The sequence below is a fragment of the Ailuropoda melanoleuca genome, chromosome 8 (genome assembly GCF_002007445.2).
Source record: "Ailuropoda melanoleuca isolate Jingjing chromosome 8, ASM200744v2, whole genome shotgun sequence".
In the NCBI taxonomy this organism is placed as follows: Eukaryota; Metazoa; Chordata; class Mammalia; order Carnivora; family Ursidae; genus Ailuropoda; species Ailuropoda melanoleuca.
In genome coordinates, this window is record NC_048225.1 from 12,854,028 (window position 1) to 12,867,535 (window position 13,508).

General features: G+C 45.7%; 1 protein-coding gene and 1 long non-coding RNA gene across 3 annotated transcripts; one reads left to right on the forward strand and one right to left on the reverse strand.

Moving 5' to 3' along the window:
• Positions 1-1,136: 1,136 nt before the first annotated feature.
• APOA5 (apolipoprotein A5) lies at positions 1,137-4,433 on the reverse strand. 2 transcript variants are annotated; one of them, XM_011225344.3, is made up of 5 exons: positions 4,161-4,245; positions 3,973-4,036; positions 3,597-3,648; positions 3,382-3,493; positions 1,137-2,844 (listed from the first exon to the last, which is right to left on the reverse strand). In XM_011225344.3, exons 3-5 carry the CDS (start codon positions 3,634-3,636, stop codon positions 1,893-1,895), a joined length of 1,104 nt encoding a protein of 367 aa, XP_011223646.1. In that variant the 5' UTR covers positions 3,637-3,648; positions 3,973-4,036; positions 4,161-4,245; the 3' UTR covers positions 1,137-1,892. The 2 variants fall into 2 exon arrangements, with proteins under 2 accessions (XP_011223646.1, XP_019655482.1); XM_019799923.2 differs by lacking the exons at positions 3,597-3,648; positions 3,973-4,036 and having other exon boundaries at positions 4,161-4,433.
• Positions 3,737-11,450, forward strand: LOC109489679. The gene is made up of 3 exons (XR_002142736.1): positions 3,737-3,799; positions 8,469-8,675; positions 11,251-11,450. It is a non-coding gene; the product is annotated as an uncharacterized LOC109489679 (long non-coding RNA).
• The last annotated feature ends 2,058 nt before the right edge of the window (positions 11,451-13,508 follow it).

The following is a 13,508-nucleotide window of genomic DNA, read 5'->3' on the forward strand; positions in this document are numbered from 1 at the left end:
CACTGTTGGGACGTTGATTCGGTTCTTGATCCCCCTCCCTCAGTCCCTCAAGTATTCTCTCCCTTTCTGTTCTCACCACTTATTTCTGCCCTCATAAACAAGTGCCCAAATTCCAGCCTCAAATACACAGTCCTCATTTTTACTCCCACCCCCACAACCCCAGCACATTAAATCCCAGCTGATTCACCCCTCACAGTTTCCTAACAACAAAAACACCTCTTTTTGTGGTTAACTTTCCTTCCCAGTACCTCCTCTCCCTGGGCACCTCTCACCCAGTTCTGTTGCTAAATCTAGGGTGTCAGGGAAGAGGTCCAGCCTTTGGGCGTGATTAGGCCAGATTCATATGGGGTGCTGAGAACCCTATGCAGGGCAGGCTGCAAGCGGAGGAAAGGGTGCTGGACAGGACCTTCCAAAGGTGCTGGACAGGGTGTATTTACCCTTTAGTCTTCCCCCCACTTCACCCATCCCCAATTTCACAGTTCCCAGGGGGATCTATGAGGGCATTTGTTGCCCCCGAGTGAGTCTGTAAATGGGAATTGGGGAGTTTAAGATTTGTAGTTCTCAGGGGCGCCTGGGTTGCTCAGTCGTAAAGTGTCTGCCTTCAGCTCAGGCGTGATCCCCACATTCTAGGATCGAGCCCCACATCAGTCTCCTCCACTGGGAGCCTGCTTCTTCCTCTCCCACTCCCCCTGCTTGTGTTCCCTCTCTTGCCGGCTGTCTCTCTCTCTGTCAAATAAATAAATAAAATCTTTATAAAAAAAAAAGATTTGTAGTTCTCAAGAAGAGGGTCAGTCGTAAGGAGGCCATTCAAGATCTGGAACCGCAGGAACAAAGGAGACAGGCCGCCTCAGGAGCCTGCACTTAATACACAGGGTCCTGTGGTAAGGTTGGTGAGCAATACAGGTGCAGAGAAGGGTCTCTAAGCCAGGCCCACACCCAGGCATGACAGACAGCTGTCATCTAAGGCAGAGCCTAGCCAGAGCCAGGACACTCTGACAGACCTGCATTGGGAGAGGGTCCCTGAGACAGAGCGTTGAGGGATTGGAATGAGTGAGGGGTGTGCTTTGGGGTAGTGGTGAGGCCACTGCTTTCAGACAAGGCTCAAATAAGAGTCACACCAGGCAAATAAGCTTCCTCCATATGCCTGTATTTCATGAGTCAGAAGTCTAGGCTTCAGCCTGGGAGTCAGAAGTGAGGGGCCCCAGACGCAGAGGACACGCAGGATGTTTTCCCGAGGCTTTAAGAAGCCCCCACAGTTTGGAAGGTTTGGTCAGCTGTTTAGATATAGGTCTATGTAAGGAAATGCAGGCTCTGTTCCCTCCCATCACAGTCCCCACTATTTGTATCCATTGGCATCAGAGCCAGCAGAGATATATACACACACCTTGACACGCTCTCATCATATTTTCCTTCCTTCTCCCTTCTCTTCCCCCAACAGAAGCTGTCATGGCAGCTCTGGGGAGAAAAGAGCTCCTCTCCCATAGACCAGCAGTAGCAGCGGCCACCAGGTGGCCAGAAGTGATCAGAGTCAAGCCCCAGGAAGAAGAGGCACAAGCTTCCAGCATCATGGCAACAGGCTTGCACATAATTACCTGCACATAGAGTGCCTCTCTCCCTCCCCACTCCCACCATCCCGGAATGGAGCAACTCATGAGGATTCCCAAATGAACACGGGAGCTGGGTTTGCAAAGCCTGGTGACTGTAATGCATCCGGATGGGGGAATCGCAGAAGACTGGATATGCCAGGGACAACAGTCCCTTTGGTGGCTTCGCCCATCCTTGCGCCGCGCCCTCCACCCTCTGCCCAATAGGCCACTGTCAAGGACTGGGCCAGGGGCTCAGATCCTGGGCTTGGACAAGGAGCTGGGAAGTGAGCCTGGATAAGTAGACCCTCAGGGCTCTTCTAGATGGCTGAGACCACGGTCATGAAGGCTGTAGTTGATGTCTTCCCACAGGTCTTCTAGACGGGCCTGCAGCTTGCTCCGGGCCTCGCTGCTGTCAGCTTGGCGAAACTCTGGGGCGAAGGCACTGTGACCAGGCGGCGCTGGCGCCAGCTGCAGCTGGACCTCCTCGGTCTCCTGGTCAATGGCATGGGTGAAGTCAGCGATCTGCAGGAAGGTGTCCTGGCGGAAGGCCTGGAGTCGCTGGCGCACCTCCTGGGACAGCATCTGGGGGTCAGGATTGGCCCCTTCCCCCGCACTGTCACCGCCGGCGCTGGCAAAAGCACTGAGCTCTTCCCGCAGCTGGTCCAGGTTCTGCTGGATGCGCGCGTGCAGAGCCTCGGCCTTGAGTGTCAGCTTGTGCGAGAGCGTCTGCACGCAGCGGCTGAGGCGCGCGGGGCTGGCGGCAGCGTGCGGAGCCACACTGCGGTGCAGCTCCTGCACGTGGCGCCCGATGCCGGTCACCAGGCGCTGGGCGTAGGGGTGGAAGAGCTCCTTGACGCGGCCGGTGTGATGCACCACGCGGTTCTGCAGCTCCTGAAGCAGGCCCCGCGCCTCATCCATGCCGCCCAGCAGCTGCGCCTTGGTGCCCTCTCCGACCACGCGCAACTGCTCCTGCAGCTCCTGAACGCGCAGCGCCACCTGCTCCATCAGCTCCACGGTGTAGGGCTTCAGCTGCCGCCGCAAGCCCTCCAGGTTCCAGCCCACTTGTTCGTGCGCCTCAGCCATGTAGGGCTCCAGGCGCGCCCTCACCTCCGCCAGCTCCTCCTGCAGCTGCTGCCGCGTGCGCACGGGGTCCTGTGGGAGCCCAGGAGGCTCCCTTCCCTGCCCACTGAGGGGGCCCAGCTTTTCCAGGAACTTGTCCATATTGCTGAGGTCTTGCTCAAGGCTGTCTTTCAGGCTCCTGGGGAAGGGGACAGACATCCAGACCATCATACTGCTAGCCCCACCATCACCTTTGCGCCAGAGGCATCACTTACTGATGATCATCTGGGGAAACCAAGGATGCAGGGCGGTGGCCCAGAACTAGGGCTCCAGTCCTAGCTGCGGGCCAACCACACAACTCCTCACACGGAAGTACAAACACGTGGCACATGCAAATCCAGACCAACACTGCCGAAGGAAACACAGATGCGTCTGGACTCTCACACAATCCTTTCATTCTGGGGGCCACAGTGGGGGTCCCCCCCACAGCTCCCTGGTCCCCCGCCTCAGTGCGCAGTGGGCAGCCTCTATAGTCAGATCAAGGCAGAGGTGGGGACGCCACTGTGGGCAGAGGGGGCTGCACAGCCCAGGAAGGCCAGGGACGAGGCAAACCGAGCACTACTCCATTCCTCTGTCCCAGTGCGGACTAAGGAGTTCAAGGAGTCAGAGACAGCACACCAACCCACTGCTCGGCTGTCTCCTCCCTGCACCTACACCCCTTGTCCTAGCCACTCACGTGGGTTCCCATGCCAGCTTCTGCTGCTGGACCCGTGCCACCTTTCCTTTGTCCCCGCTGCTTTGGCTGAAGTAGTCCCAGAAGCCTTTCTGTGTCTGGACAGTTGCAAACGCTGTGGAGAGGGATGCGGTGGTTAGAGGCTGGGTTTCCTCCCCCAGGGTGGACGGGCCTCCCTCAGTCCAGCCTCCACGTTGAAGTCAGGGCTGGAGACCCACCTGAGAGCAGAGCCAGAGCCCAGGTCAGAACTGCAACCATGCTTGCTGTTGTCTACTCAGAAAGAAGGTGAACCAAGGCCGGTTAAGGTGAAGAAGCAAAGGAAGGACATCTCCCAGATTTGTCACAACCTGCCCCAGATCTGTTAACCCTTCCCTGAGATATGGGAGCACAGAGCTGCCGGGGCTGATGAGGACCGATCTAGGTGAGCATGGCTGGGAGGGAAGGGTGTCTGGGGGAGAGGGGGGCTTCTTTTTCACCTGGATCACACAGTATGGAGTGTGGAGCTCATACTGCTTTGTAGAGTTTCCCCCACCACCCTCCCAAGACCCCACGAGCAGCTCCTTCGGCCTCTTCTGCCGTCACTCCCTTGCTCACCTGTCTTCCTGCCTCCACTCCACAGCTGGGAAAGCTGAGGGACCCCAAGGGGGAAGAGGCGACTCTGCCAAAAGGGTCCAAGAGGACATCCTTAGTGCTTGGTTCCCACCCCCAGCTCTCTGCTGAGACCCCAGCAGTCCCCTCCCTGAGGAATCTGCCCTGCATCCCTCCACCCAGCACCCGCTCACCTGCTCAGTTCTGGGCACAGAGAGCAGACATTCGGCTTTATACTCCAGGGGCCTGGGCCTCTGGCAACAATTGCCCTGAGTAAACACCACGTGGAGGTTCAAAGAAGGATGACCTCAGCTGCCTCCCGGGGCTCACCTCCTGCCCTTCCCTGGCACCCAGAGGGTTAATGAGTGCCCTGGTATCAGGGGGCTGCTCCAGCAGAGAGGTGCTCCCTGGAAAGACTGTCAAGGAGTAAGGCTAAACTCCTCACCCAGTTCCCCCCAAGTCCCATGACCTTCACTCTTCCCTGTGACCAGCTGGCTGGCCCCACCAGCAGAGGAAAGCCTATCTACTGAGGGCCCTGCTCTTACTCAACTGCCCAGAGGCACGGTGCCCTAGCCAGACAGGGACAGTATCCAGGGACCAGCCTAAACCCGAGTGGCTCTTGACAGCTTCACTATAGGCCCCTCCGGCAGCCTGGGAAGAGCCAGCATTTATAGGGTTAAGGGTGCTCCCATCTTCCACTTTATGAAATAATCCAGGAACTCCAGGGAAGTCAGATGTGACAGGGTGAAGGCCGTGAGAGGCATCAGGGCCAGGGACTCTGGGCCCAAAGAATTGGAGCAAGAGGAGGATTCTTCCCACGGGAAAGGCTGAACTGCACCCCCAGGGCCTCTGAGGAGAGGACGCCCAAGAGCCGGGACCTTTGATGACATGCCCACTCCATATACTTAAACACACATTCAGGAACTCCTGATTGTTGCTCCTGAATGTATCTTGAATCAGTCCTGTCTTCCATTTCCCCTACCAGTCACATCACAGCCACACTGGCCTCGCCCCTTGATCACGTGCACAGCCTTGGACAGGTGTCTCTGCCCAAGTCCTGCCTACTCCGTGCGTCCTTGGCTATGGCTCTGCCATGGCTTGTCCCAGCCCACTCCGGGGGTCTCATCTTCTCCCACACAGCACCCTGGGTATTCCCTGAGCACGCCATCTCTTTCAGGACCCAGAGCCTCCCTACATGCTGTTCCCTCAGTCTGAAAAGGCCTATCCCTTGGGGAACCTATATTCTTTGTCTTTTCAGACTTGGTTTGAATTAGTTAGGATTAGTTAGAATCGCCATACTATCCAGAAGTTCCACTTTTGGGTAGATACCAAAAGGAATTGAAAGCAGAATTGGAACAGATATCTGTACCTCCACGTTCCTAGCAGCACTATTCACATTAGTCAAAAAGGGGAAATGGGCGCCTGGGTGGCTCAGTCGTTAAGTGTCTGTCTTTGGCCCAGGGCGTGATCCCAGGGTACTGAGATCGAGCCCCATATCGGGCTCCCTGCTCCACTGGGAAGCCTGCTTCTTCCTCTCCCACTCCCCCTGCTTGTGTTCCCTCTCTCGCTGGCGGTCTCTCTCTGTCAAATAAATAAATAAAATCTTAAAAAAAAAAAAAAGGAGGGGGGAAACAGCCCCCAGTGTCGATTGGCAGATGAGTAGATAAACAAAATGTGGGATATGTACACAATGGAATATTATTTGGCCTTAAAAGGGAGGGAAATTCTGATCCATGTCATAACATGGGTGGGTCTTGATGACATTATGCTAAGTGAAAGAAGCCAGACACAAAAGAACAAATCTTGTATGAGTCTGCTTAAATGAAGTGTTTAAAATAGTCAAAGGCAAAGGCAGAAAGTAGATTAGAGGTTACCAGGGATGGGAGAGGCAGGAAGAAGAGATACATTGTTTAATGGCACAGAGCAGGGGTGCCTGGGTGGTGCAGGCAGTTAAGCCTCTGATTCTTGGTTTCTGCATCTCAGGGTCATGAGATCGGGCCCTGCATTGGGCTCAGCGCAGAGCTGGCTTGAGATTCAGTCTCTCCCTCTGCCCCTCCCACTTGTGCTCTCTCTAAAATAAATAAATAAACCTTTTTTAAAAATGGCACAGAGCTTCTGTTTGGGAAGGTGCAAAAGTTCTGGGGGTGGTCAGTGGTGCTAGTTGCACCACAGTGTGAATGTACTTAATGCCACTGAAGAGTTGTGCACTTAAAAATAATTTTTATGTTATGCATATTTTATCATATATTTTTTAAAGGCATTTTTGGTATTCTGAATTTTTGCAGAGGTTATGGTATAAAATATAGTTGCACTATAGTCTGTAAATTGGTATCATCACCATCACTTTTTTTTTTTAAGATTATTTGAGAGAGAAAGAGTGTGCAGGGGAGGGGCAGAGGGAGAGGGAGAGAGAGAATCTTAAGCAGAGTCCCCACTGAGTGCAGAACCTGATGCTGTGGGGCTCCAGGCGGGGCTCGATCCCACAACCCTGAAATCCTGAGACCAAGACCTGAGCCAAAGTCAAGAGTCAGATGCTCAAACAACAGAGCCACCCAGCCACCCCTCATCACTATACCTTCTCAGTTCTTGTCTGTAATGCAGAAGAGACTCCTGGAACCGAATTTCCCAGAATCCCCTTCCCACTCTGGTCCCAGGTTAGAGTCAGTCAGTGTGAGAGGCAAGAGGAGAGATGGTTATTCTTCCTTGGTAGTTGCAGGCAGATGCATAGGCAGACAGACTTGAGGTTTAAAGCAGCTTCTGGATGACCTTCTTAAGACTCACACTTATTGGTTTTGTAGCCTAGGACAATTAGGTGGCCTTCTCATTTATAGCTACTAACAGGTGAACATTTGAGCATCTCTCCTTCAGGTGCAAGCTGCGATGATCACTCCTCCAGCACTTTCAAGAGTTTATAAGCCTTCAATTCTCTATATTAAAGCCTCTCACACTTGAAATACACACAGTGGCTTCTGTTTTTCTGACAGAACCTACATTAATACAAGAGATAGAAGCAAGACACATTTGTGCTTCTCTATTTGATACCATCTTATTGTTTTAGTTTCTAAAATGTTTGGGTTGGTTGGAGGTTTTTGTGCTTGTGTATGTGTTATGGGCTTTGTGTGGGGGATCATTTGAAATAACTGTAGACAGCATACATTTCCTAACAATAAGGACAATTCTGCATAAACATGGTACCATTATCATACCATGAAAATTGACATAATTCTTTAGTATCACCTACCCTATACTAAATATTCAAATTTTCCCAATTCTCCCAAAATGCCATTTGCAGCTATTTTTTCTTTCTTTTTTTTCCCATCTTCCTAAATTCAGGATCCAACACATCTTATCAGGTTGTTATGCCTCTATAGTCTTTTATTCATTTAGAACAGTACTCCCCAACCCTTGACATTTGCTTCTTCTGAAAAGTCCAGGGGAGATGTCTTATAAAATGTTCTGGGTTTGACTGACAGTTTCCTCATCTTTAGATTCAGGTTAAACAGTTTTGGTTCCAATCTTTGGATGTGAATACAAGTTTCCTAAAAGCTCTTGCTTAAAGAAGAAATCAGTTACCACATGTAGATGGAATGATAAAATCTTTTTTAAAAATTACTATTTTGCAGCCTTCAGATAATATTTGATGCAAGCAAGGATTATCAATGAATGCTAAAACCACAAGGTGAACAATTATTGAGGAAAGGGAAGCTCACATGCCTTCCAAGTATCACCCCACAGAGACGACCTATTAATTATTGTGTTTTTTACAATGAAGAAACCTGGTGGATCATTTTAACCAAGTGATCACAATTAGCTTCACCAAGTAACAGGACAGCCTGATATCTTGTATCTCTCGATGTGGTGCAATAAGAAGGGCCAGAGAGGAAGTATTTTGAACCAGATTATTTCCACATGAACCTGTGTGCACTTCCTTTTCCCTCATTTTCCTCTGTTGCTTAGTATCTCTTATTCTCAACTGAATTTTTAGAAGAGAGCTTTTCATTTGGATTTTTTTTAATCCAGGAACTTCCCACATAATCTGGTTGTAGAGTAAAAATAATTTTAAAATGTATTTGTAAAGATTAAAAGGTACCTTATTCTCGAATGTTCTGTGAGAGCAGTTTTGCTATAAACACATGAAATACACAAACATATGGATTTCAAATAAAATCTCAACATGCACCAAATGAGATTTCTTAGGCAGTCTTCCTCTTGTGACCTGAGGGAACATTAGTGACTCCTCATTCTAAATACAAAATTCCCTCAACTTATGATAGAGTTCCTCCCAATAAACCCATCCCAAATTGGGAATATATTAGTGGAGAATACATATCGTAAGTGGAAAATATTGAGCTTCGTTGGCTCAGTGAGTGGAGTGGGTGACTCTTGATCTTGGGATTGAGTTCAAGCCCCCACTTTGAGAGTAGAGATTACTTAAAACCTCAAAAAAAAGAAAGAAAATACATTTAATACACCTAACCTAACAATATTGAATGATTGAACAGTGTGCTGAAAGCAGTCATCACTGTATTGGATGTTGACCCTCGTGATTGTGGGGCCGACTGGAAGCCGCTGCTCACTGCCACTGCCCAGCATCAAGAGAGGGGATCATACTCTGAATCTCTAGCTTGGGAGAAGATCCAATTTCAAAATTGAAGTTTGGTTTTTACTGACTGCAGATCTCTTTTGCACCACCCTAGAGTCAAAAGTTGGTAAGTTGAACTTTGTAAGTTGGGGACCATCTGTGGTTAGTCAAACTTGTTGCAGATTGTTCTCCTTCGGTCTTATCTGCCAATAATTCAGGTGTAAACTGGGGTGGAGTAGTCTTTACTCAGTGTGGCAGCATCCCAGGGTCCATCCCAGAACATACCAGAAACATAGGTAGAGTAGAGTAACCACTCATTAGGGATCAATTCTACGTTGTTTTTACTTCTCTCACCAGGCCTAAATGCAAGTCCGCTTCAACAACAACAACATATATACCTCAAATGCACTAAAAAGGGTGGGGGGAGGAAGGTATTTAACACAGCCCTGAAATAGCCAAGCATGTTTAGTAGTGACCTGTGTAATCATTATTTTGTCTTGAAAGATGATCTATTTGCATTGTTTGTCAAAAAGGCAAGCAATTAAATAGGCCATCTAGAAGTGGAAAATATAGTCATTAAAATGAAAAAAAAATAATCATTTGGCTACGGTTGAAGAAATAATTAGTAAACTAGAAGGACAATCTGAGAAAATCACCCAGAAAGAATCATAAAGAGAAGGAAGATATGAAATGGAAGGTAAGAGACATGGAGAGCAGAATGGGAAGATCCAACATACGCCTACTAGGATTTCTACAAAGAGAATAGAGAGACTTTGGAAGAGGCAACATTCCCAAGAAGACAGCTGACAAATTTTGAAGATTGAAGAATGATGTAACCTGAATCCTCAGTTGCAAGAAGCATCCTTGAGTCATGAGTAGGATAAACGAAAACAAAATCCAAATCAAGACACATTAACGTGAATGTGAAGAACATCAAAGACAGAGTGTCTTAATATCAACCCAAGAGAAGGACTGATTATCTACAAAATGAAAATGATTAAATGGACAGCTGATTAAGCAACAAAGTATCTTCAAAAAAAACTGAAGATAAATTAATGGCCAGCCAAGAATTATACTCAGGTAAGCTATTATTCAAGTGTAAGAAGTTAATTTCAGAGGAGAACCTAGAGCATTGATCACTCATAGATCTTTCCTGAAAAGGAAACAAAACTCAGAGAGGCGTGGGGTACAAATAGACACAGGAGGAAGGAATGAAATTAGTAAATGTTTAGGTAAATTGAAAACTCATTCGTCATTTTATATGAATTTATATAAACATGTATATATTTAAACATACATATGCTTCAACCATATAAAACTAGTTCTTTGCCACTAAAAATTGGTCAAATATTGGCAATTTCATATAGTCCAACTTAACATAAAATATCTTTAAATGTAGCTCAGTCTCATTCACTGCTGTGCTTCCAGTACTTAGAAAACTGCTCATCACATGGTAGGGGGTGTCAATAAATAGATATCGATGAAGGGACTACTTTGGAGGAAGTGTTATAAACAAGGAGAACCTAAAATATTAGACCAAAGTAACGTGGAAAATGGGAAAGCAGAGATCAAAGTTAAAACATTCTGCAGTCTTTGCATTATTCAGTAAGAAGATAGGGGTATTGATTATCTTTTAGACTTTGTGAGGTCAAGTAGGAATATTAAAATTTTAAGGATAACCCAGTAAAAGAATACAAAGAATGTATAACTTTCAAGCTAGTATATAGGAATGAGACTAAAGAACACCAGATTGACATTTAGTAAAGGATGGTGGATTGATTGCATGCATTAGCCTGCACTCTTTTCTGAAATCCCAATAAAGCAGCATTAAAGGGCACTTTTTAAAAAAATGCATAAACACACAAAGAGAATACAGACAAGATATTTTGGAAGTTGGAAAGCTTCCAAATGGTCAAATGATAATAACTAAACATACCTGAGAAGATGAATTTTTCAGCAGCAATGGCGAGAGCCAAGAAACCTCCCTAATCTGTACTAGTGAATGCCTTGGAAGCTCAGATGTTAGCAGCGATGGATTCTTCTAGAAGTATGGGTGACAGTGGGGCTCTAGATGTGGCAACTGGTTGCAAGTCTGTTTGAGAAGCAGACATCCTCCCCAACGCCACTCAGCTGGGTTACAGCCTTCCCTCAAAGCAGCAGGAAACCAAAGGTTTATTCCCTGGAGAGGTTGGGGGGGGAGGGGGGGTCCCTGGCCTGCAGAAAACACAGTATTATTGGGGCCAGGGTTCTTCTATGCAAAAAAAGAGGATTTAAGTAAAATTTTATATATTAAATTATGAAATGCGTCCTGCCACACCATTTTTTCCTTTGGCTAAATGTTGGCTGATTAGACTTTACCCTCCAGGAAGGAGACTGGAACATTCTCCTGAGAAATTTGGCTACCCCAAGAAAATAGGACAAAAGAATCACTTTTGGGGGTTCTTTGTGGTCAAGACCGTCCATCCTAAAGTGAGTCATGGACTCAAAGCTTCATATCAGCTTCATTTTTTTTCTAGTTTACTATGAAAATTGTCATACAGAAAAGTACAGTAATCATCCTTATACTCACCACCCAGGTTCAGTAATTGTATATTAATAATATATTAATTAATATTTTGCCATGTTTGCTTCCTCTCTATATATGTGTATTTCATATGTATGCTTGATTTCTGCTCCGTAACCTGCTCCCCTCTATTTTTCAGATTTACACAACTGGGCAAGAATCTGGGGGTAAATCATTGAAACGTATAGGAAACCAAATAGACAACAACAGAAGACAATTATTAACTGCAAGTAAAAAAAAAAAAGTACTGGAAAAATTACCGTAGTAAACCACATATGAATAGCACGTACATAATCATGATAATATAAATACTGGCTATGATATCATAGTTTAAATAAGACCTATGACATAATAAATTGGAAAGTATGTGTGTGTGTGTGTGTAAGGTGTGTATATGTGAAAGAGAACCCCATTTTATTTTTATTTTTTTTACTTAATTAATTTTTACATTTAACCCCCAGATACAAGTTAGCCCCCTATGTCATGTCTGGGGAACTGGGTTTTTTTTTTTTTTTAATTTAAATTGAGAACCCCTATTTATTGACCATAGTGAGCAAGCAGAAGCCTAAAGATAAGATAAGCCTAAAACTGGGAAATCAGAAAATAATAACAGAATTTTCTACGAGCCAAAAGGTGTTTATGCAGAGGGGAAAATGGGGATGAGTTTAAGGGATTTTTACTTTTTTATCCTAACTTGCAGTATTGTTTGAGTCTCTAAACTTGAAGTTCGATAAAATAAAAACTAAATTTAAAAGTACATAAAATTATTTTTTAAAGAAACATAATAAGACCAATAGAAGGGCAAACAGGAAGACAAAAGTAGCAAAAAATACCATGGTAAATAGAAGATACAAAATACTATGATAGAAATCAATCAGTAATCCCAATAGAGGAGAATGGATTAAACCAGCCCGGAGAGCACCAACTCTGGAGTGAGACAGTGTGGGTTACAGTGCTGACGTGGATTAGCTCTGTGGCTTCAGGCAAGTTACTTAACTTCTCTGTGCTTCAGTTTTCTTATTAGTAAACTGTGAATAATTATAGTACCTCCCTCATAGGTTCTGTGGGAAATGAATGTTTTAATACATTGAAACATGAAATAAAAACACTCAGAGCACTGCTTGGCACATTGTAAGTGCTGCATAAGGGTTTACTGTTGTCATTAGTGACAATTCACTTTATAAAAATTAGATTTTATAAAAATTCCAGTCATTCACGACATAAGGATACTGAAAATATAACATCAGAGAAAAGCTAAAAAGTATAGCAGGGGAGAGGAAATTTAAAAGCTCATACCAGACAAAATTTAACGAAAAGAAAGCAGATATAACAATATAATATCGGAGCACATAAGCTTTGGGGCAAAAAGGATTAACAGAAAGGAAAAAATTTACTAGGAAAAAAAAATTCACCAGGTAAATGAAATCTAACGTCATAACCTCGAAAGAGAGAAACCGAAAAGCCATTGAGTCTCAAAGAGAGCTTGACACATTGCTGAGAGATTTTAGTACCATTTTCTCAAAATGAAAAGAATCACAGAAAAAGAAAAGATGTGAACACTAGACCACAAACCTGATCTATATAAGAGCCCTGTACCCCAGGGAATACAGAAACCTTATGGTAATTGAGTATATACTAGGCCTCAAGGGAAATCCAAGTATTGCTTGTAATTGCAAAATAATAATAATATTAATAAAATAAATTGAAAAAACAACAACAACAAAGGAAAACACCCTAAATGTCCATCAATAGATAGACAAATAAATTCTGGTATATTCACAGAATGGAGTGCTACATTCACTGGTAACAATGAACGCGTTCTAGAGAGACATGGATATATCCCCAAAACATAATGTAAAGTGAAAGAAAGCAAATTGCAAGAGGATACAAATAATTTTATATTGTTTCCATGAATTTTTATAGCATGTGAAACAGCACTGCTCATGAATTTGGCTCCATACATATATAAAAGAGTAAAACCGTGCGTGGAAAGGAGACTCACCACCTTCGGGCTCATGATCACCTTGGGGGGGGCGGCAGAACAGCAGGGACTTGCGCTGAGTCTACCACATTTTGTTTCCTCGAGAAAAGATTCTAAGACAGGGACACCTGGGTGGCTCAGTCGGTTAAGCATCTGCCTTTGCTCAGGTCACAAACCTGGGGCCCTGCACAGTGGGGAGCCTGCTTCCCCCTCTCCCTCTGCCTCTCCCCCTGCTTGTGCTCCCTCCCTCTCTCTCTCTCTAATAAATAAATAAAATCTTAAAAAAAAAAAAAAAAAAAAAAGAAGCGGGTCTGGGGGCCCCTGAGCAGAGGAGAAGAAAGGNGTGAAGAAAGGAAGGGACCTGAGCGGACCTGGGGGTAGCTGCTTTGGGGAACGGGACAGGGAATTGAGCGGGA

What these genes read in the sequence shown, in the direction of transcription:
- APOA5 (XM_011225344.3), bottom strand. Translation starts at nt 3,636, where the DNA reads ATGGTTGCAGTTCTGACCTGGGCTCTGGCTCTGCTCTCAG. An exon ending in GGCTCTGGCTCTGCTCTCAG is followed by an intron (nt 3,494 to 3,596) that starts GTGGGTCTCCAG and finishes CCCTCTCCACAG; the next exon opens with CGTTTGCAACTGTCCAGACA. An exon ending in AAGCTGGCATGGGAACCCAC is followed by an intron (nt 2,845 to 3,381) that starts GTGAGTGGCTAG and finishes CCCCTTCCCCAG; the next exon opens with GAGCCTGAAAGACAGCCTTG.